This window comes from Euwallacea fornicatus, chromosome 12, assembly GCF_040115645.1.
Source record: "Euwallacea fornicatus isolate EFF26 chromosome 12, ASM4011564v1, whole genome shotgun sequence".
NCBI classification, from domain to species: domain Eukaryota; kingdom Metazoa; phylum Arthropoda; class Insecta; order Coleoptera; family Curculionidae; genus Euwallacea; species Euwallacea fornicatus.
This window is the reverse complement of record NC_089552.1, coordinates 544,938-567,296: the sequence shown is the minus strand read 5'-3', so window position 1 is coordinate 567,296 and position 22,359 is coordinate 544,938. Positions and strand designations below refer to the sequence as shown.

Sequence of the window (22,359 nt, the reverse complement as noted above, 5' to 3'; positions counted from 1 at the left end):
TTATTTTAGCTACTCACGTCTAGATAGCGCAATCGAAAATTAACAGGTTTCTTTGCATAAAAGCACATTATTGCATTTGATCGTAAAGATAATTCAGGACATTAGGGTAACAACGTAGGGCGCACTTAGAGAGTTACGGTGCTCCGATGTCGGACTTGGACGACAGTGTTCCCCGAGTTTTGGTTCGTCCCATATATAAGTGACTTCAAATCGAACATAGCATGCTAAAATATTGATAACTACTATAGAAGATATATATTTTTCTGCTCCGTTCTGCTTTAAACCGCCAAAAGTATTTAACTCTTGAAATCCGCAGAGGAATGCGTTGCAGTTTGACGTCATTATTGATCTTAGCACATTTTCGCCTTCCTTAATCCTGTAAATATTTTATAAGTAAACTTGCTTAGAGGGAAAAATTACATAACTTATTTTCAAAATAAAAACCAATTTAATCATATATAAATATTTATTTTTAGAGACTCATATTATATACATAATTTAACATCAGCGTTAAAAATATAGTTCCTTAAATTTACGATCATCTCAAACTGTGTGGTGAATAATGAAATTTATTTTAAATGGCACTTATACTTTATAGAAAAACACACGTTACCTATTATAAGTTCACACATATAACATATGAATAAGAGCTAATAATGATAAATCTAAATCTAAATTACATAAAGATCTTGTATCAGCACGTAATAGAAACTTACATGAAGCAGTATAAGGTGCTGGAACAAGAACTTTCGATTATACCGCGTATTATCCGTTATTTTATTGCAACTTTTAATATGATATATACAAAAAAATCATTTGAGCAATTTCGAGAGTGTGTTACTGGTTTCGTTAATATATAAATCAAAATTTACACAAAGCTTACTTTAGGACTAATATAATGTACTTGTTATAAAATTATTTATTTATGTCCATAATTTAAAATAATTATTTCTAAACGAGCTACAGGTAAAACTAAAGATCTTCATTAATGGTGACTACACACAGAGATATTAATATTAATTATAATAAATTTTAGTGAGGACAAAAAATTACATTCTCTTCACAAACTATAGTTTTTTGTACAAATAATTTTATAACAGCTTATCTTCTGTGCCCCCGTCCATTCATTTGAACGCCTGGCATAAGCACAGGTCCTGAGCCCATACCCCTCGGATCATACATTCCCCGAGGCACTTCCGACCTTTCTAATTCGTCACCGGATAGATCCAGATCCTGGACCATTTGCATTATTTCCCTTTCTTTTTTTATGTCCTCTCGATCTATATCCTGAAATAAAAAATTATTAGCCTTCCTAAAGCACGGCAGTTCTAAAGTTCTGAGAAAATTATGAGACTCTCGCTAAATTGCTTTGGAACTTACATCGTGAACGCCGTTGGGTGTGGGACTTGCAAATTTAAGATTGGCGAGACTGCCGTAGCTGCGACTCCGATGTTCCTGCCTAATAGAATAAGAAAATGCCCTTTCGTTAAGATGACCGTTTTTCCTAAAAAAAGGTTGTATTTATACATGCTCTGTGTGTGCAGGGGATGCAATGGAATCAATTTGAAAGCAGAAAATGGCACTTCTCTGCCTTACCTGTAAATCCCAGTGTTGAAGGGACTCTCGTCGTCTCGCATTATATTTGGATCATCCAGGCCGTTCATGCTTTGCGCCAACTTTTTGCTCAGTTTAGCTTCTTTTTCCACAGATTTTTCTCGGCTTTTTCGTTGCTTTCCTGTAAAGAGAATACAGAGATAAAACGAGCGGGACAAAATAATATGCAATGTGGAGAACAAATCGTTCCTCAATCTCCATTTGAAACATATTTTTTCAGCTTCGAGATGTAAGATACTCCACGATCTTTCAATCACTCTGAAAGCTCGCAGAATCTCTTGAAAGTTCAAAACTAGGGACGGGGGCGTCTTAGATTTTTCTTATGATTTATTCAAATTGTGGCGCTACCTTGACTTTCCATAGTAGCGTACTGCTGCATCAGATAGGCCTCATGCGGAAACGTGACAGGCTGATAACTAGCTACAGGACTGAGCGCCCTACTGCTGGGCATGTAAATGGGCTCCTCCATGGGCAGTTGTTTCTGCTTTTTCTTATTTTTTGTCAATGTAGTCGGTGCAGAAATCACCATGGGTCCCATAGGTACCATTGGCGGCGGAATTGGACGGGCTGGTATTAGCATTTTGCCTCGGGGACGGTGTGAAAATGTGTTGCCTGAAATAAGCGAAATGCATGACTTAGTCTTATGAATCTACTACTATTAGAATGAAATAGAAAAATCAAATTTTTTGACTTTTTAGAAAATACACTATTGATTGTATTCAAACCTATTGGAAAATCAGTCATTAGTTTTTATGAACATACCATGTTTAAAAAACTTTGGATTAGGTAAAGTGCCTTGATAATGCCCTGGTGGTGGCCCCATTATGTATACTGGTTGCGGAGCGCCGGGTTGCATACCCATTTGCATTGGTATGCTATGTCTAGGTTTCATTAAAGTACCTGATACACTTTTTGCCTGTAAGTTACAAATTATATCAATTATAATTAGCAAATAGCTGAAGACGAAAAAGTACTTTGCCATTCATCATGGGGTGATACAGATCCTCCCTAGATCCAGCTAAGGACTTCGACAGCATTTTATTCTTCTTTTTCTTTTCTTTGGCAGGGGGCGGCGGTACCGCCACAGGTTGAGCTACTTGCCGAGGTCGGGATGGTCGACTTAAGGTGGAAGAAGGGGCGTAAATATCATAGATTCCGTCCAGGTTGTCCTGGCTCCCCGCCCAAACCTGAAACACCTTTGTCGATATGGATTCTAAATTTCTAAAGAATCTACCAGCGGCATAACCAGTATTGAATTTTAGGCTTCGAAATATCCACCTAATTCTCAGGTTAAGATAAATTAAAACTTACTTTGTGGTTTTCATCTCCGTTGTATATGCTGACATCATCTTTCCCGTTTCCGATGGTGTTGATGGTCATTGTTGAGCCTGATTGTGACCTTGTCATCTTCCATTCGTCTATCTGTGAACAACCTTTTTTTTTAACTCGAATGCAAGTGTATGCTATATTTCCGAACAAAAATGAACACTTGTTAACATATGGCTGGAACTATTAGCACGTCTTAGTTTAATATCGTCGTGTGTCGTTATTAACATTAATATGAGAAGTTGATTAGTCAAATTTGATCTGGCCATCTGTTCAAATGAATAAATTAAAAATTCAAAGTTTCGTCTGTCATGTGATTTTTAAGTGCCCTTCATAGAAATCCAATTTAGGCGAATCCTAATTGACTGCGCGATGAGAAGTATTCAGAAAAGTTCTTCAAAGTGAAGACGTGACCTATGTATGTTAGAAGCGAAGCAGATTGTGTTTAGTTCGCTTCTCACAAGTCAGAAGCCGAAGTAGGATATTTTTAACCATTTCCCATACATCAATACGTACGCAACTTTGTATAAAGCATAAATCTTTAATTTAAAACATTGCTGACGTTTTTATGGCCACAATTAGTACAATGGATTCGTAGGCCTTCCTTTAAATACGTGGGTGATCAGATTGCTCAAATCACGAAAGGAAATATTTATTCTTAGTTAAGGCAAAACTACCGGGAACCACGTCAATATTAATATTTATTTATACAATGCGGTTCACTGCTTTGAGTTTACTCACCTTATCTTTATTAGTTAGTCTTTCAGAAGCTAAAGTTCCGTAGATACTTCCGGCAGTGTCTACTTGTTTGGCATAACTAGAATCGGCGTAAGCGTGAAAACAACATCGCACCTACGAACGACAACATTAAAAAATCATTAGGTACCACTAACAGCAGGCAGTACCAAGGCGTTTGCCGCCACCTCCCTCTTGCAGATGAAGGCGTGGCATTCCAGAACCTTGATTCCCGTCGTCCTCCTCAGAATTGCGGCAAATAGAGGGGGATGAGTTGGATTTGGAGCTCTGGCGAAGGGCGAGTCCAGAGGTAGGAATTTGGGGGATGGCGCATGCAGAGTGTTTTTCTCAGGGACTAGAACGTACCTGCAACAGTAATAATTAAATGTGTCATTCAGTCAAGACTTTCCCGAGTTTTCCCCCATTGAAAGAGGAATTGGAAATTGTCTACAACGAAGGAATATTTGTATGTAACATAAACGGTACTCCATGTCTTGGGAAGTAAATGAGGCGAAGCAACCCACCCAGTGCAGGCAGACTGGAGCTCGACGGGGCGATTAATGTGATTTGTATTTTGCAATTATATTTATTATTAAATTGAAAAGTTAAAATGCTGCTCGTTTGTAACTTGCACGCCGATTCTTTCGAATAGTTTCGTGCAATTAACGTCGATTTTATACTCTCTCGCCCTGTCCAGACGTTCTCGTGTCTTGGGCTTCATTACCTTTTCTCGCATGAACGACATCTCCGGTCAGTATCCAATAATTATTTTAATTAAACACCGAGAAAATTTAAAACTGTACCCTTGCTAAATTAGTAACACAACTTCTTCGGTTTCCGGTGCAAATTCCTTGCACTGCAGAGCACCGAGTAGAATTCAGGACGAAGATAGAATCCATATTGTAGCAGTTTTCTAAAATTGCGTAAGAAGCCACTATTGATCAGATACAGAGAGAGAGGAACAGGTTATGAAGAATCTCGCCGAGGACCGGCCTCGGGACGCACGATATGTTTTATTCATTAAAAATTCCTTCATCGATAATTATTTAAAGTTTTATCGGTCGCTAACAGGGTGGTACCGGCACCTGGTGATGGTTTACGATGGAATTTGTCACCATTTGAATAGAAAGTATAGGTTTTAGTAGGTAATGTTGCAGACTAAAACTACAAAGCTTTATGTTCAATTAAGGCGAGGTTCCAGAACGTTTGCGATTTGCTATGAAGACTGACATCATTGGACCCACAAGGTGTGGTTTCTGAGAGGAGGAAAGAGCTCATTTATTTCCCTCGAAATTTCGTTTCGAGCTCTGCTCGATTATTAGTTTATTCCGCGTTAAGGATATTTTGTTTACCGTTGTAGCACTCCGCTGAATCATCTAAAAACAGATATCGGCACGAAAACGTGCAAAAAACTTTACGATCCGGCTTTTGCAAAGATACGAGTTAAAGGGCGAACGATAACAACGGTACGATGGGGACTCCAAACATTCGAACAATCACAGTATTTTTCCGAGCGGTGCGGCTCATCGGCCAAGTCACGGAAATGATACGCGAAACGAAATAATATACAGTGGGTGCATGCTTGAGAAACATATAGACGGGACAGAAATTACTTAGAGCGTTGGCCAAAAGAGAGAATGAAATTTATAAAAAGAGAGGAGAGGAAATTACGTAGGTACCATGATCAAATAGCTATCGCTTACCGTGAATAAACCTCTTGGCATTATGATCCTTTTGGGATCCTGTCGAAAAAACTGTCATTTCGCAGCCACTGAGAAAAGAAATTTCAGTTACTGCTCATTTTCAGCGCACTGCACTGCCTGGTTTGGCGTCCGCCTATGCCTTTTTTATTCACAATCGGCGAAACTTTTACGTCAAATTCCAGTCCCTTCCAGGAATAACACTCGGCGATCGTGCAGTTTCGGAGACCCGAACGCAAACGAGACGACATCCCAGCTATTGTCGAATAAAATCGAATTTTCCAAGTGCGATTTTCGCCCTTTACCAAATTCGAACGATCCCGTACGAACACTCATTACGGCGACGTTTAATTAACTTTTAAATCCGCACATGTTTTTCCGAATTTCCCGCACATTCGAGCCAAAATTTGATCATTTTCGCGAGCGAAACGGAGGAGACGCGAAGACGCCATTCACACTGGCAACTGAAGTGCTATTCTTTTGTTTCCCAAGCCTTCTCAAACTAAAGTGTTCTTCCCGTGTGACGTATTATTATACGTAAATCTACCGAAGTCAAAAACCTCTCCTCACCCTCACGTGGTGACTCCTGGAAGCTTTTTGGGCCGAGTCCGACCAACCAACCCCGGTGGAGGGAGAGAGGAGGAACGGACGCGGAATGATCTGTTGCATAATTAAAAATCAACCCTGGATCCAACACGACTGGGAATGCCATAGAAGTTCAAGACGAATTACTTACGAAAACCCCCGCGGGGCGGCGAAGCCATCGCAAAGGCCCTCTGGGTTGCACGAAGGGCGAAAAGAAACACAACAAGACCGAAACGATCCAAAAAGATAGATGGATAGATAGACTAGAAGATAAGTAGATGTTGTATAAATACATCGCAGGAGGAGAGCTCGAGATCAACTAGCAGAAGACGAGTAGATAGTAGCTCCTCGCAGCCCGCTTCGACCCTGACGATATATCCCGCGGGGACAGTTCCGGAGTCGGAGAAGGTTCTGTCATCCCGAGGTTTTTAGTAAGCCGCTGCGGTGCACCTCGCATCACCCGACCAGAACACCAGGCCGGGTGGCTTTCGAAGATATTCAAGAAACGAGTTCTTCCACCTCCACGGGACATATTTAACGCCCTGGCCACGTAAATTACCCCATTTCGGTAGAATTGGGCCGAGTCTTCGAGTATCCACTCGTACGTATAAGCACCTATTGTTGTTACAGTACAACACGAGAAGTAATCATATTTAGTATGCATCTTGATTATTGTTTCCTGCACGATGCCCGATTGTGTTTTACATACAATGTGTTTAAGAAAATGTCCATTTCCTCGCAGCTTAGTTACCAGCGTGTGTGGTATCGAAAACTACGTCTTGAAAGAAAAAACACTTTCCGGTTATACCTGAGACAATCGTAAGAACACTCATATCAGCTGATTAACTAACGTAAACTGATGTTAAACAATGAAAGAAAAGACTGCACAAGCATTACACACATTTTAGTCATTGTTCGACTTTTCAGTTAAATTCGCCGTAAAATTGCGAGGCGGTATGACGTTTGCCCTCGTGCATTGTTAAATTACTTTTCGCACTGTGAGAAATTGCCAAATACCCTTTCGAAAAACGCCTACTTGCAGCCGTGAACTACCGTGAATTTTTTATTATAAATGCCAGATAGAATTCATATCAATTGCGAGTAACGTTTCAAAATGATATGGTTGGTAAAGTATCGGTTACGATGCAGCATTAGCTGGTCGGCAATAAAGGATTCGCTACGAATTAGCGGTACTTCAAGGTTAAGAAGTCAACATTCGACCATGCAGAACATATTGCTCGGGTATTATGTTCGAAGAGTCGATCATTTGGAATAGATCAACGAGAAAGGACATACTCATTGAAATTTACCATAATAACCAACTTCGCGCGTTCGGAAACCGGCATGGAAAATTCTTTCAGTTTCTGCGATCCTCAGCGGCGTCTCGCAAACCCGGAGAGCGAACGATGCGGGGGTCCTTTATTGTGTTCCAACTTTTTGGGTGCTTCGAAAATAATCAAGCTGCATTTCTAAGGTTACAGTCATCAGTTCAAGAATCCAGGTGAGACATATCATAAAAATATCCAGTATTGGTGTTTTCAGCTGAAAAGTTGCTGAATCGAAGTTATCGCGTGGGAAACGGCCCGCGGAACAAATTTTCCACGTTTCGAGGGGGCTTAGTTCGGATCCCTTAGAACAACATGAATTTTCTACCATGACCAAAGAACTCTATGGTATAAGCGCCCACTTCGATCGTTCCGCTCTGCAGTCGCTTGGGTGTTTTTCAACGTCTTAGTTGCGAAATTACGACACTTTTTAATCAATTTTTCAACGACTGATCCTACATCAATTAATCTTGTTATCTAGGAAGCACATTTCGTAACGAAAAAACTCGTGAACGCTGTAAGAGAGTTGTTACAGAGATTACCAGGACTTAACCCATTCGTTATGCTCTGGATTTTGGACACGCGTAACATTTAATAAGGAAGTGCTCCTCTACTACTTATGATTAAAATAATTAATAGAATTATTTAACAATTTTTGAAATTCCTTTTTCAGCTCAGTGTTACACTCAGGTTAATCCTTTAATGGGTTTTTATCCGTCAATTAACTGTATCGTAATTTGGGCGTTATGGTCACAGATCATTAACATTACCGTTAACAAGTTGTTACCCATGCCCAAAGCTTTTAATCTAGGTTGACCACAGCTAATGTCATTATTATGATATTGCAAGGATGGACAAATGTGAGGCCGAAATTTGCATTAGATTAGTCATTCGGGTGATCTTGGAGGTTAATTTCCTTAGGAATTGTAACTCACCTTACAGCTGCACAATAATGAAGGCTTTCGATGGGGAAGAACCTCGTAATTTTTTTGTGATTTTCGTCTACGTTTTCCAGCAAGATTCCATTTGACCATACGCTCAGCCAACTGTCTATCCCTTTGGCGCCGATAGCCCCCTAAAAATAAGAAACCTACTTCAGATTTCACCAAAACTAAAACTTATTTACAGCGTATTCCTGCTGGTACAGGCTTGCTTGAAGACACCACTACATATCATGCATGCCGTTAACGTGCAGCATACAGATAATTAAAGACCTCGAGTCTAGTATCCTTGCAGGCACTAATTCCCTAACGTAATTGGATCAGTTCTCACTTTTTTGCTGAAAATTCCACCTTTAATGGATATTCTGACAACACTTTGTAAATTTAAATTTTAAATAGCATTTTAATGGGGGAAAAAATGTGAAAACGCAAAAATACGCTTCACCTCAAAGGGAGGTCGACAAGGAGATTTCTTTCTGACCACGTCGAGGCACCGAAAGTAGAAAATTACATGCGGCACGTCCGGCCTGCACAGGGAGGCCCAAAAACCGATAGTTTGCCCGATTTGCCCTAACCGACCATCAAATCAAAAACGACTGAATGATGAATAGAGAAAACACTAATGACTCGTCTCACCTCATCGGGGTACAGCTCCTGCAAGGGTTCCTGAATGCCCTGAAGTCCGTCTTTAGTTTGATGCGGCACGCTCGAACCTAAATAGAGGACCCTGCACCTGCATATCGGAGTCGATTCGCTCATATTGTCGCCGGTGTGTGATCTCCCTTTGCCGTTGACCAGTCCTCAATCTCCCCTTTGCAGTTTTTAGATCGAACTCACCGGCCTGGGAGGGTGTGGCCGCATGATGGCTGTGTACCTGCAATGAAAGTCGGGTTTAAGATATCTCGTTGAATTCGGTTAATGACGGTCTAGAAGCTTGTGCTTCGATTCCTTTGGTGTAAGGAAATTGTTTAAAAAAATCAAATAAATTTTAGAAAATTTCAAATTATGAAATATAACGTAAAATTCCGCCTCTCGGAATGCGTCAGTGGGGCACGCTGCGCATATCGCTGATGGTGAAAAGATCTGTGTCACAGTGTGGAGAGAAATTTTATCACCTTTTGGTAACAGGTGGCAAAAATAACAATAACAAACCTTTTTCAGAGAAGTGTGTTAAACAATTCTCATAGCTTCATAGGTGGTTCAACGGTACTGGACAATTAACGAAATAAAATTAAAAAATCACCGTTTTTTGTTCGTCTTCAAAATTTCATGAGTCAGGATCTAGAACCATCATTATTTATAGTTTAGTTTTCAATGTAAAATTATTCAAATGCGCCCGTCCACTAAGGTCGCATTCTTCGATCCAAAATTGATAATGAAAGTAAAAAATTGTTTTGCACCGGCTTTCGACTAAATATGGATTCTACAAGGCAACGTGTGAAAGCACATTGTTGTGCAACATTTTTCTCTTTGGCAGAAAGGTTTCTTTTATCACTTATATGCACATAATTGCAATAAATACCTAGAACGCGACATCGCTGGTTCAAGTGCGTAGTCGAGACGTAGGCTCGCTGAAAAGATCTTCTGCACGTTCGATTTGTAATTTGTTGATGGAATAAACAATTAATGACACCATCCGGAATCTTTAATCAATATCTAATTTTAGATCATTTGTGCAATGCTAAAAACAGGTTTCCAGTATTTCCCCGTCGGAAACTACCAATAACATGAATATACGTTTATGGTTCAAATCACGTAACTTTTTATGCACGTCACAGGCTTCATAACAGCGTTGATGCCAAATCTCCTCAAAATGAACCTGCAGCAGGGACGCTACAAATTCCACCACCTACGTGCGTAAAGCGACTCTCGATTGTTACATTTTGTGACGCGATAAACCGTTACGTCATTCGAACGATAATAACCGGTACCGGCCTTACGGGGGATGGAGGGGCGAGGTTGGGCGACGGACATTCCTAGTCGGCGATTTTTCTTGGGGGCAGGGGGCGGCGGTTCAAATTTTCGCCCGTTGCGCCTGACTTGCTGAGGCTGGCCCTATGCATAACGCATGTGGTGGCGGCAGCAACGATGGAAAATTAGAACGAAAACAGCGACTTAAATTGAATAGAAGATATTTTCCGCCAAAAATTTTGAAATTTTTCGCGCTCACGAGGGAGCAGACATAAGGCGAAACAAGTAGTAGTATGATAAAAGGGGAAGTTCGCACGCGGGCGAAAACCCTCTGATCTTCCGAGAACGTGCGGGGAATCTGGTAAGAAAGGATCTGGATCCGCTTGGAAAGAAAGGGTCCTAAACAGGACACATTCCAAATGGACTGTTCAACGAAAATTCTTCGAAAATCGCCCAAATTCTCATCGCAAAAAGTGCGTAATATCTCAAGAATTAAAGAAACCTAGCATTCATCCACTTGCGGTAAAAATTCTCTAAACAAAATGATTAAATTTTCCTAACCGTTTGCTCGCAAATTTCCACTTCGCAATTTTCCATTCAATAATTTATTGATTTAATGATTATTTCCAGTCCTGAAAATTCCAAATTTAGTCTTTTAAACGCAACACTCCATTTCTACGTGGCAATATCGTTGAAGTGGACATTAACGCATGGTAACGGGTAGCCCCTGATCAAGGAAGGGTTGCTTAAATTCTACTGCAGCTTTAGTCCGTTTCCACACTAAATACTGAATGATGGGATTATACAGTGTGCAAACAATTCCACAGCACTTGCCACCAGGAATTTCTGCCACACCGTATAGATAACAAAGCGAACACTTAATGCCGCTTTTGCGCGACTGTGTTCGAGGATTCACACATGTGAAGATCTGCATAATTCACGGAGCGTCTCTAAGCTCAAAGATAGCGGTGTCTCATAGATATTTACCACTTGGAGCTCACTAGCGTCCATAAAAAAGGATTTGAAATAGATAATTACCCATTAAAATGCCTCTCCCACAAGCGATGACCGTATTGTTGAAGTTCTTGTGTACCATACAAGTATGTCCTGTTGCGACACAAGAGGCCTTCCTATTATATGCTTCATGTGACTAATGATTGCGCTCATTGTCTGTCAAGATTGCTCAACGCATTTTTGTCCATTTTAATCATTTTCCTACCTACAGGAGGAAATTAAACAAGGTTCCCCGCTTGTGAAGAACACATGTGCAATCATCTTGAAGGCGTCATATATCTTTGGAGCCCCTCTTCATTACGGAGGAATGCAAACTTTGCCAAAGCTCAAATTCGCGTTGTTGTTTAATTATTATTAATATTAATAGTGGTGTTCTGCATGTCTGGTTTATCGATAATTGGGTTGTTAAGTTTATTAACGTGGCCTTGCACAAATGCAATAATTATATTGTTTTCTTGTCGGTATCTAAAACGATTTTCGTGAGCGGGTTTGCAACAGTAAAAATCCCGTTCAAGGCCGAACGAAATGCCAGTTGAAAATAACAAAGCTAGGAATTTCGTTTATTTTCAATTTAAATTGGAGCTTGCTAATTCAACAAAATACACGTGAATTTTTTTAGCCAAAAATTCACAATACTGCAATCCAGATACACTTCCGCAGATCCTGTACCGGACACCCCCACCAACAACACGTAAGTTTTGTCGCCCTTCTTCCAACACCCCCCACAGCATTTCACCGAGTGGGAGGTGGGATTAATGCTCTCTGTGATTTCGTGAGTCATTATCTCTTATTTAGATTCGAAGCTTCATCCTCCCTCCTAATAATTAAAGATCTTTTTTCCTCTTCTACTGCGCCCCTCTCGGTAAGTAATCCAACAGCACAGGTGTGGAATTAAATCTTTCAGTATTTTCTTGCATTTTTCTCGCTTCCCTTTTGAAGTTTTTTCCTCAATATGAGTCTTTGGTTTTTTAGGTTTATCAGCACGTGAGAAAGAAAGGGAGAGAGAGACAAAGACAGAGAAAAAGAGAGGAGAGCGACAAAAGCAGAAAAAAAGAAAGAGTGATAGAGAGAGAGAGAGAGAGAGAGAATGAACTTGTTTCGTTCTCATTCCAGCCGACTTCAAGATTTTAGATATCTCGGGAGCCCTCGCCTCTTCCATCTGTCAATCCATTTTCTTCTTTTCATTTTTTCAATTTTTCCTCCGTTGAATTCATTAATTGAGTGAGGTCAACATAATCCGCCGACGGACCAACGTTAAGAGACCTTTCCGGTTTTGTGCTGCACGGTCATTGAGGGTCAACTTTCAAAGAGAACAACGATTTATATGTTCTTAGGGACTTCGGGCCCTCTAATCGGCACCTTTGGTGCAATTTTTGCTGTTGGACCAGTGACCGTTTTTCCGACCCGACGCATTCGCACGGCAGTTAATGTGCCAGTGATAGAATTTATGGCACTCGAAGAACAATATCCAATGCGTACTTGGTGCTTAAAAATGCGAGAGAAAGTCTAGACAAGCGCATATTTGTTCGGTGATTTACGTGTGAGTAAAACGACTATCTTTAAACAAGAACGTCTGCTTAAGTTTCCAATTTGCACTACAAAAAATCTCACTCAATAATTACGCGTTAAATTGCCGGACTTACCCTTAAAAGGATCAAATCTGGGTCAAAGTTGATGAGGTCCGAAAGCCGCCGAGTTTTTGCTTTGTGCAACAGAAATCGCAGTAAACGCATTAAAAATTAATGCTAATTCGCATTTGTGCTTATGGTGCATAACCGTTTACTAATAATAATTACCTTGCCAGGTAGACTGACTTCCTGGAGGTTCTCATGGTTTGAGTAATACGCGGGTTCTATGACACGCAGCTTAATAGGTGCATTAATACTGGTTTCGTTTATAATTGTCAAGGAAACGCTTATGTAACGTTTCCTGACGAATGCTCTTTATTTTAATAAAACTGCGAACTGCTAATTATTTAGGTGTCTGGGTGTAGAAACTGTGGAAAAATTTGCGTTTCTCTATAGGAATATGTTGCAAAACATAGCAATTGGACCCCACGTCCTCGACTCTTGCATAAGAGGGCTGCTATCAGTTCGATTTTGGGATCCATAAACATACTTCTATTATTGATTTTCCTTTACTACGGTGGTATCCGGGCCTGTGCAGGTAGGCATATGAGGCTCAAGTCGATTTGGCAACGCCGCCATCCTCCATTGACGTTTTTCTGTTGTTTTGTTTATGTCTAGATTTGCATTTGAAGTATGAGGGTAGGCACCCTTTTTTACGCACTTGGTTGGTGCCACTTGCCTCGAAAATGCCTCTCTGTTACGCGTAATTAACGGGAACAACTCGTTTTTCTTTATATCGTTCTTTACCACGTATGTTATTGTTCAGCACCACTAAACCTTGTCAACAGTGCCGGTGTCTCTGCGACTGCGAGCCCGGGGTGGTCCGAACGTGATTGTGCAAGCCATGGTAAGTTTAGCGAGCCATTTTAAAAGTCCTCGAATTCCGGCAATGTCATCAAAAAACATCATTCCTTTGCCTTTCGATAACATTTCTGGTCACTTCGGACCGGAATCACATCGCCGATAACTTGAATATTTTTACGAATCCTCTCGACCGTTTTACATCAAAAGGAATTCTGCAAGAGCGCTCGTATCTCTCAAGTGTTTTCGAGATGTTTCCAATTAGGCGATTCCGCGAATTTTCGTATATTTCTCTATATTTCCTTGTTCTCGAATATAATAGATGAAAAAAACAGATCGTTGCGTGGCAACGTTAGATAACTTATTCGCCGTGCAACATCCTCGTCGACGTCAATTTGTTAACTGCGCCACTGATTTCGCGAGCCATTGTAATTTTCAAACGGAGTTTGGAATTTGCAATTCGAACGTCATTTCCAGCTGTGCTCGGCGATCTTCGATACGATGCATAAATAATTGACGACTGAGAAAACATCACGTGAGAATTAGAGCGGTTTAGGCAAGATCGGCCTTAGCAGGTATGACGCCCCTCGGGTCTGTCATCCCGTCAGGCCTGTACTGCGTGTATAAGATCGTGCTGCGATACCCCTCTTCGCTGAGAAATTTGGGATTCTTCCGGTTAGCTGAAACTCAGCTTAGATAACTGAAATTTCAATCACTCTCCGCCGGTCGCGTTTCGCCGTAGCGCTAGCCTGAACCGGTGATAATTGGCGTACTGCGCAGCTAGTGCCGAAAATAGTACTTTCCGCACGATTAAGACATGAGCCGCGGGCGAGAAATTGGTGAGCGGTGGATTGAAGCGAGATAATTTGATCACATCGATGAAAATTCGAGATTTTGGTATGCGCAAACCGAGGCGCGTATCGTCGTTCTGGTCCTATGTACAGGATTAATTTTAAAATGTGACAAGTTACTGCGAATGGATTATTGAACTTAGGAATCGGTTCTTTATACAGGTACTTTGCGCAATATTTTTGTGATATGACATTAGAAAAACAACGAATATCAGAAGTATCAATAAAACTCAAGTTTTTTTTTTTTTAATGGGAGCCCCCGTATATCAAGGCATATTTGGACCCCGGCAATTTTCCCCCTTTGAAAAATTCGCAATGTGTCAAGGTTGCTCCGGTGGTTTAGAATGTCCTCGATGGACCGAGGATTTTCGCTTGCCGAAATATGAGTATTTTTTCCGTTTTAAATGCCAGCCGTTGCGAAACATACCTCGTTGGTTTGCGGTACCTTCTCAAAAAAACACCGGATCCTCGTTGCTTAAAGGCGGCATTCTTTCGTAATATTCCAAACGTGGTATTCTTTGATTATTCTCGATCATCGCTTAGTTTCTGAACGGGCATTATTTTATAAGGAGAGCGGTGATATCTATTGAGAGCTGCAACCATTTTTCCTTGACTTATATTGAAATAGCTTGAAGCGTTTACCGTAGAATCGCTTGGCCTTTCTATAAAAATATCGAATTCTTGTTTACTTCAGCTCGAGGAGCGCGAAGGAAAAATGTCCTTATCTTCGAAATATAATAGTGCGATTGGATCTAACTCTCCATTTGGAATAACTTCGAACCTCCAATCTTCGCCGAGCGTTACTTTATATTTTTTAAATAATCGAACGACAATTGATGGACGACTTGACGTCGCGCAAAAGCGGCAAGTGACCACTCATGGCGTTTTTGCAATACTTTACCTTAATCGAGTATCGAAAACTGTTATTGTATCTCTGTGAAAGGGGAAATTTTGGCGAAATGTGCATTTTCTCGATAACCTGTTACCTCCATCGATTTGCCACCATAATTCTGAAACACCCTGTATATATATAGATATATATCGATCGCTGATGAACTGGCCTAAACACTTCCTCCCCACCCCTAGGAACGGTGACAAAGATGTTCATTTCAGTATAGCGACCCGTCATGTCGGGTTCCACGTTCCTGCCTCCCTGCCTACATAACCGGCCTGCTGGTAGTTCCATATCTACTGCGGCGATTGTTCCCCTGTTAGGTTGACTGCGATTCATGTGTTCAATTTATTTTTGAGTCTTTATTATGATTGGTCGACCTCAATTTAAAAAAATCGCTTAAGATGCACGACTAATAAGCCCATTGGCGCGCTCATCCATGGCCGACTTGTCGCTTTGCTCCTCATTTTGCAACACGCATTTGTTTCTTATGAAAATTATATCTTAATGTGCTGTTATGTGCTATCTTTACCAGTACAGTTAAATTGGGCAACCAATCATCTGCCCGGCGCTTATGAAGCCTCGGATATGTTTCAATGTTTTTGTTTCTCTACGCCATTGCTTAGAGAACTAGTTTATTTTTACTAGACCGTTAACTGAAAAGGTGAAAATCCGATAATTGCTTATTCATAATTAGCGATATGCACATTTCTCCCGCGTGCAGCTATAGTCTTGTTTTTGCACTAATATGGACTTACGCTGCTCCGGTATCGCAGTCGGATATCGTTTAATACGCAAGTTGAAAGAAAGTGGGATCGAATTCTAGATTTGCCCGCGAGAATTATTATTATTTATTATGGTTTTACGTAAATGTTGTGTAAGTTTATGAATGGCTGTGGTCGGTGTGGTGGTTGCACTCGAGATGAATTCCCTAAAGGGAATTGTGCAACGCGAGGAGAACGTCTGCATGTTTATCACTGTAGTTTCTGTTGCTTCGAGTTGGTTCTCTGACGTCACCACGGGCAGATATTTGAAGCGGAGTAGCGAACTTTTATCAATTAGTCGCTCCAGCGATGGGAGAGCCGCGTTGCGGGAATCCTCCCAAGTTCCTCAGATTTGCCGATACCATTGCGGAGTCCAGTTTATCAAAAACTTGCGAGGAAGCCCTCCCATTCCTCCACCCAGTTCTAGTCGTTGACGTGACCGAGAGCCCAGGAGTTTTGAACGAGAACCGTTTATTACGAATCGAATCGGAACAACGCACAGGGGGGAGCATCGGGGTATTGGACGAGGACGGGTGAACCACAAGTGGAAAAAAACGCGGAGAACGTGGGCATTCTTACGTCGGATTTCGGTTTTCTTGGTCGCACGCCCAAACCGACCTAATTCGGGTTGCCTAAACTCGTCGAACACCTTAAGGATACAATTAAGAAGAAAATCGTCACTGTCAACTTTTGTTAGCTCGACTGGTTTCCGTCAGATTCGTTGAGGTTCGCACTTGAAAGCGCGATTCCGCAACGCAAAAATGTCTCAGCTGTGCCGCGGCAAATTCCCTACGGCCCACCTCACAGATCTACCATCACCATCGACCATAAAAATCCAAAGAATCCTTTCAACCTTGAAAAGAAGGCACACCCAATAAATATTTTCGAAACCTACCCTCTATTCTGTGGAAGCAGTCCTGTCACGTCCAGCACACAGACACACAATTCCGAAAAATCCGACTCAAATCTCGGCGAAAATCCACGTTTTTAGCACAACAGTTATTCAAGAAATTCCAGCGCAAATACACACCTTGAATTCTTCAAGAAATTCACACTTCACGAGCTGATGGTTGGAAGATCACGAGGGGCCGTCTTTGGCCGGCGCGAGGTCGCTGGACTCGAAATCGCCTCGATTTTAATGCAGAATCTACCCGAAATCGGTGGTAAGACTGAAAGTTGGATATTCACACCCCTTTGAGTTGCAAATGTGTATGTAATTAACGGAATTTCGAGGGCATTCGACAGCGCTTACGTAGACAGCCACGAAAGTCGTTCTCGGCTCGCGATTCGGCTCAGGTAACTGCGACCGCCACAACAGGTAAAGTTGGAGAATGTGGACGGCGGTGGGGGCACGACGAGGTACCAGGGGTACTACTTAGATCAGTCACAGGTACTGTCTTGGCGGAGATTTCGACGATGCGTTAAAGAAGGAAACCTGCTTTACTTATTATAGGGACCTACATGCATACAATGTACGTAGCTAAAATCCATACCACGTCTTGCGCCTGTTTCCATGCATTTAACTATGCAAATTCATAGATAAAGAAACCAAAAAGCATCGCGATCTTTTTAAAATTGAAGCCATAAATTTTAATACTCCTTAATGAATGGAGCTTGCAAAAAGTCCTAAATACGGCGCTATCTCTCCTCTGTACACGAATATTGATACATTTAAGCAGAACACAACATTAATGACTCGTTTTAATGAGATTTTTTGCAAAGAAAGATTGTTTGCTTTCGAGGAATGATAAGAATTTCAACACTTTAGCAATCGCTTGGTCAATATGTTCGATGTTGCAATAATCTCTACCTGCGCCAGGAATGTCGGTTGCAGGTATTTTGCGTGTTTTCTTAATCACCGCTGATGAATGATGTGTAGTTTATATGCACGACCTTAAGTAATAGCATTATTGCAGTAATGGTAATAATCTGCTGAGTGAAAAAGTCGTGTACCTATAGCAGCCTCGCTCAGCATCAACTTATCAAATGATGAGCAATGCGATAATGAAGAAGTCTTGATAATCAGATGCGGACACCTAAGGCTTAAAAATATCTCAACGCATGAATACGAGTATTAACTGCGTACAGTTACAGAAAACAAGTATTAATGAGTTCCGTTTATGTGGGAATTACTTTATTATGCCACTTTAAGGTGGCACAACAATTGAGAGGTTCAGACATAACTGGGAACGTATCTATCATACCAAAACTCTGTAAAATATATAAATTTCGTTACCTACGGGTACGTCTTAAAAATTACTCCACTGAATAGCAATTTACGGTCGCAAATCCTGACGGATCTGTTAGCTATCGAAATTCCATTCAGAAAATAGTCTTTGAGGTAGTGTGCGGCGTTTTCTTGTTCGTAATAAGTTATCATTGGCTCTGAGGAAGGTAGCGCCAGTACAAATGCTTCGTAATTTAATAAAAAACAGGAAAAAATAAATATGAGAATGATTATTTTACTGCCTTGGACGGGTAAGTATTCTCAATATCAGAGGCCCTGGGCGACACAATTATAATTTGTAAAGTTATAAATCGAATCAGGGATCCATCTACCTTCGCATATTCGAACTCTTCAAGAGCAGACAATGTTGTTCTTGAAGGAATCGTCGTTGCACGCAGATATCTTCAAGTAACGGCTTAGTCGTACTTTCAATTAGCGGATCGAGTGCCACTCGGGTTACCATTACCGTTCCCAGGTGGCGACACCGGTAAAAACTACTTCAGGGAAATCAAATAGAAAAAGTGCCTAAAATAATTTTAAATTACATATTGAGATATTTTTGACTATTTTAATAACTTGGAAACATATTTATGCGCGATTTGCGATCAGCTTAAACGGCGAACAAGGTGAAGGAAATATAAACACCTTTCCTTCTTTGGAATTCATCGAAATTTTCCAAATTTTTAAATATATTTATGAATTCCAAATTATGCCCTTTGCCCCAGTTCAGCCGACTTCGGATCCTTTACGATTGCCGAGATTCCCTCAGTTGACCTGATAAAGTGGAGAATTTGTATAGATGACGGCGACCCTTTAAAAATACTCGTAGAAAAAACGGTGCAAAAACCGATCAAATCCGCATTGTAAAAATTCCACCCGCAGTGCCAGCTCAAGGACGAAAAAAGATTCCGTTCTTCAAGAAAAACGGTAAACATTCGCTTCTCCAGGCCTGACCTACATTCCATACATTCCAGTAACAAATGCTTTACCGCTACTCAAAGGGGATCTTTCGTCAATAAACAAATAGCTCTGAAGGAATGTGTAAATAAGAACGTTGATCTGCGCAATGCAGAATTGGTCCGTAGTATACACATCCTTGTCTCAGTTTCCCAGATCATTCGACACAGAGAGAGAGAGAAAGAGAGACAGAATGACAATATTGGAGACCTCCCCCATTTCATTCCTTTGTTCATCGTATTCTCAAAAATATTTGTTTTGATTTTAGCCAAATCATCATCTCCCAGCTTATAGCTCAAATGTAATTAAAATAGCTAGAAATTACATTTGGAATTAACACTAATATATCTAAGGTATTCAGGCGTCCTCATATCTCTTCACGAAACCCTTCCCAGAGCTAGAATTAGTACAAACTAACTTATCGTTGTACCCTCAATGTTTAATTATGTAGAAGCTACATTGATCCCTTCTCGAACTTTTTACTAATGTGACTCACACAAGATGTTTGAGAAAATGCCCTTCCTCTTAACCGTGAGGAGGGCTGACATTGTGGATCTGAGACCCTTCTAGTTTCTTGGCATGAGCATATTTATAGGATAAATGTACCCAAAGATTTCTTTCTTTGGCCCCGATTTCGGTTTGGAAACGTGTAGTGACTCATATACAAAATAGCGGCGCAGATAAATGAAGTTTTTTCTTATCCAACGTTACTATGCAAATATCCGCTTTTTTCTCATATATTATTTGAGAATTTCGGCTTCACAGGAGTACGAGTGCAGCTTTATATTTTTTTGGGTAAATAAATGAAACATTTTTTTTCTGAGGCAGCATATATAAGAGCCTTGTATATTTATCTCAATTCAGGTATCCAGATCTTATATTATATATTATCCAATGTATATTCATACTAAATAACATTTTTTCGTTATCCTTATTAACTAATGTTCTTAACTGTATTTAATTAAGGTAAAATAATAAAACACTCTGATGATACATCAAGTAAACATACATTCATACAACATTAAGACTATAAATGCAAAAATACATTACAATCCCCACAGAACATGTAGGTACACCAGCATTATAGCGCACATTCTTAATTAAACAGCTGTGTCAAGACTTCGTTTATATTCGTCTATTTTTCCAATAACATCGTTTATAAAGGGCCTTTCGGATGGATTCACTTGTAATATGTATGGCACTAAATCATGCAGACCCTGAAAAGAAACAAATATATTTTAATGATGGGTATACATTTTTATATAGTACGTTTCTTTAATGCACAATTTTGAAGAGTTTCAACAGAAGAAAACTTGGCACGAGCAAAAATCTAGTAAAAATCCTTGTTTGATTCAATATCGCCTTAAAATTCATATTTATAACATTTACCTGTGTAAACGGGCTATCCTCTGGAAAAGATATATTCCCAGAAATAACCGCTAAATTGACGGAATCTCCTCTTTCATAAACTGCATCAAAGGGTGAGTTAAAATACATAAGTGCATACAAAATACAACCCAAACTCTGTAATTAAAATAAAATATGTATCTAATCTGCTCAAATCATCAAAAACGGGCCATACCCAAATATCAATTCGTTGATCAATAATACAATAACTTTCCACGTGGAAAAGTTCAGGAGCCCTATAGGTAATAGAACATCTTTCAGCGGCAATATCTTGCATCCTTTGAGCGTCCTGTGCCCCGCAAATTTGAACTCTGGCAGGGGCGCTTGAGCCTGTTAAGATATAAGTTTAATGTTACCATCCTATTTTATCTGAAACTTACCTAAATCCATTAAAATCGGGTCCATATTGTCAGTAAGGCATATATTTTCGGTTTTCAAATCTCGATGCGCAATAGGTTCAGGACTATATTCATGCATGTATTTTACAGCTTGGCAAATATCGCTAAAAAATCTTTAAAAAAATTGAACTTTTAAAATCTTAAATTCATGTATGTTAACAAAAAAATATACATGTCCTTGGCCTATGTTTCAACATTAACTGACACAAACTTACCTTATCACTTCCCTCACGTCTAAGTAGTTTTTTGAGAAGGATTTTAAAACCAAATAATCATGTAATGTCCCTCTCCTATAATATGGAAGCACCAAAAAGGCTTCTGAGGTAGAATCTATTACTGCATCTGCTGTACCCTTAACACAAGAATCTAGAAGTGGGACATGTACGTTAAACAAAAGGCAGTTTTTGCAATGTGCATTATTACTATACAAGCCCAGATATGAACATCGCCCAGATCAGATAATAATTAATACCCACAGAAACGTCATAATTGAACTTATGTTTTGATAATTTTGAGATGTATATATACAAATATATAAAACGAAAAGGATAGAACTTACCAATGAGTTCAATAATATTAGGATGCTTCAATGTCTTGCAATAATTAATTTCGTTGAGTGCCATCTTCTCATCGTCAAAGCTGTGGCATTTTATTCTCTTCAGTGCATATTTTGTTTTTGTGGATGCCTGCTCTACGAGATCAACAGAGGAGAAACCCCTGGAAACAATACAGTAAAGGGGAAACAGTAAATCGCTGAAGGACCGGAATAAATGCCAAAAAATGTCAAAGGTAAACACCCACACAATGGTGCCTAAAGTGACCAACATATGACAAAGGTATATATATTGAGTGTTTCCCAATTACCGCCCTCGGACACCCATATAATCTATAATGTTCTTAGTACTATTATTTCATTACCCTTCTCCAAGCAAATCTTTGACAACATATCTGATACCGTGTATTTCAACACTTTCACTGGCGCATAGACATCCTATACGGAGAATAGTACTCAGACCTAAAGCATTCATTTCTAATAAAATTAATTGGCATAAGAATCAACTTTATAAATTATGTTAATGCAAGAAAAATGAAGGTACTTGTACGTAGGAAAATTATATAGTTAAAAATATTTTAATGAGATCATAAATGGCTTAAATAATAGATATAACCACACTCTATAGAGATGCCTACTCTACGCTTTGCTTTTTTCCCACCTCTCTGTCAAATGACGACACGTGACACTTCGAAAGGGTCATACCCTCAGCCTGACCAATCAGAAGTCA

General features: G+C 40.0%; 2 protein-coding genes across 5 annotated transcripts; both read right to left on the bottom strand.

Annotated features, from left to right (window-relative positions):
• Positions 1-447: 447 nt before the first annotated feature.
• On the bottom strand, positions 448-17,406 carry LOC136342733 (uncharacterized). Of its 4 annotated transcripts, none has more exons than XM_066288834.1 (12): positions 16,983-17,406; positions 8,863-9,100; positions 8,221-8,360; positions 3,846-4,041; positions 3,682-3,792; positions 2,926-3,036; positions 2,589-2,810; positions 2,377-2,530; positions 1,963-2,226; positions 1,597-1,735; positions 1,381-1,459; positions 448-1,287 (listed from the first exon to the last, which is right to left on the bottom strand). In XM_066288834.1, the coding sequence occupies exons 2-12, from the start codon at positions 8,983-8,985 to the stop codon at positions 1,102-1,104; spliced, it is 1,725 nt and encodes a 574-aa protein (XP_066144931.1). In that variant the 5' UTR covers positions 8,986-9,100; positions 16,983-17,406; the 3' UTR covers positions 448-1,101. The 4 variants fall into 4 exon arrangements, with proteins under 4 accessions (XP_066144931.1, XP_066144928.1, XP_066144929.1 ...); XM_066288831.1 differs by having other exon boundaries at positions 1,381-1,504; positions 16,983-17,405; XM_066288832.1 differs by having other exon boundaries at positions 1,381-1,504; positions 17,118-17,405.
• Positions 17,407-20,101: 2,695 nt separating this feature from the next.
• LOC136342736 (serine/threonine-protein kinase 16) lies at positions 20,102-22,242 on the bottom strand. The gene is made up of 7 exons (XM_066288837.1): positions 21,995-22,242; positions 21,636-21,793; positions 21,292-21,442; positions 21,059-21,189; positions 20,854-21,008; positions 20,661-20,795; positions 20,102-20,488 (listed from the first exon to the last, which is right to left on the bottom strand). Exons 1-7 carry the CDS (start codon positions 22,102-22,104, stop codon positions 20,372-20,374), a joined length of 957 nt encoding a protein of 318 aa, XP_066144934.1. The 5' UTR covers positions 22,105-22,242; the 3' UTR covers positions 20,102-20,371.
• Positions 22,243-22,359: the final 117 nt, after the last annotated feature.

Excerpts from the sequence above, each read along its gene's own strand:
- LOC136342736 (XM_066288837.1), bottom strand. The coding sequence starts at position 22,104 with ATGAATGCTTTAGGTCTGAGTACTATTCTCCGTATAGGATGTCTATGC. Across the intron at positions 21,443-21,635 it reads TAATATTATTGAACTCATTG|ATTCTTGTGTTAAGGGTACA; the intron begins GTAAGTTCTATC and ends TCCCACTTCTAG. Across the intron at positions 21,009-21,058 it reads CCCGATTTTAATGGATTTAG|GCTCAAGCGCCCCTGCCAGA; the intron begins GTAAGTTTCAGA and ends ATATCTTAACAG.
- LOC136342733 (XM_066288831.1), bottom strand. The coding sequence starts at position 8,985 with ATGAGCGAATCGACTCCGATATGCAGGTGCAGGGTCCTCTATTTAGGT. Across the intron at positions 3,037-3,681 it reads GACTAACTAATAAAGATAAG|ATAGACGAATGGAAGATGAC; the intron begins GTGAGTAAACTC and ends GGTTGTTCACAG. Across the intron at positions 2,811-2,925 it reads ACGGAGATGAAAACCACAAA|GTGTTTCAGGTTTGGGCGGG; the intron begins GTAAGTTTTAAT and ends ATATCGACAAAG.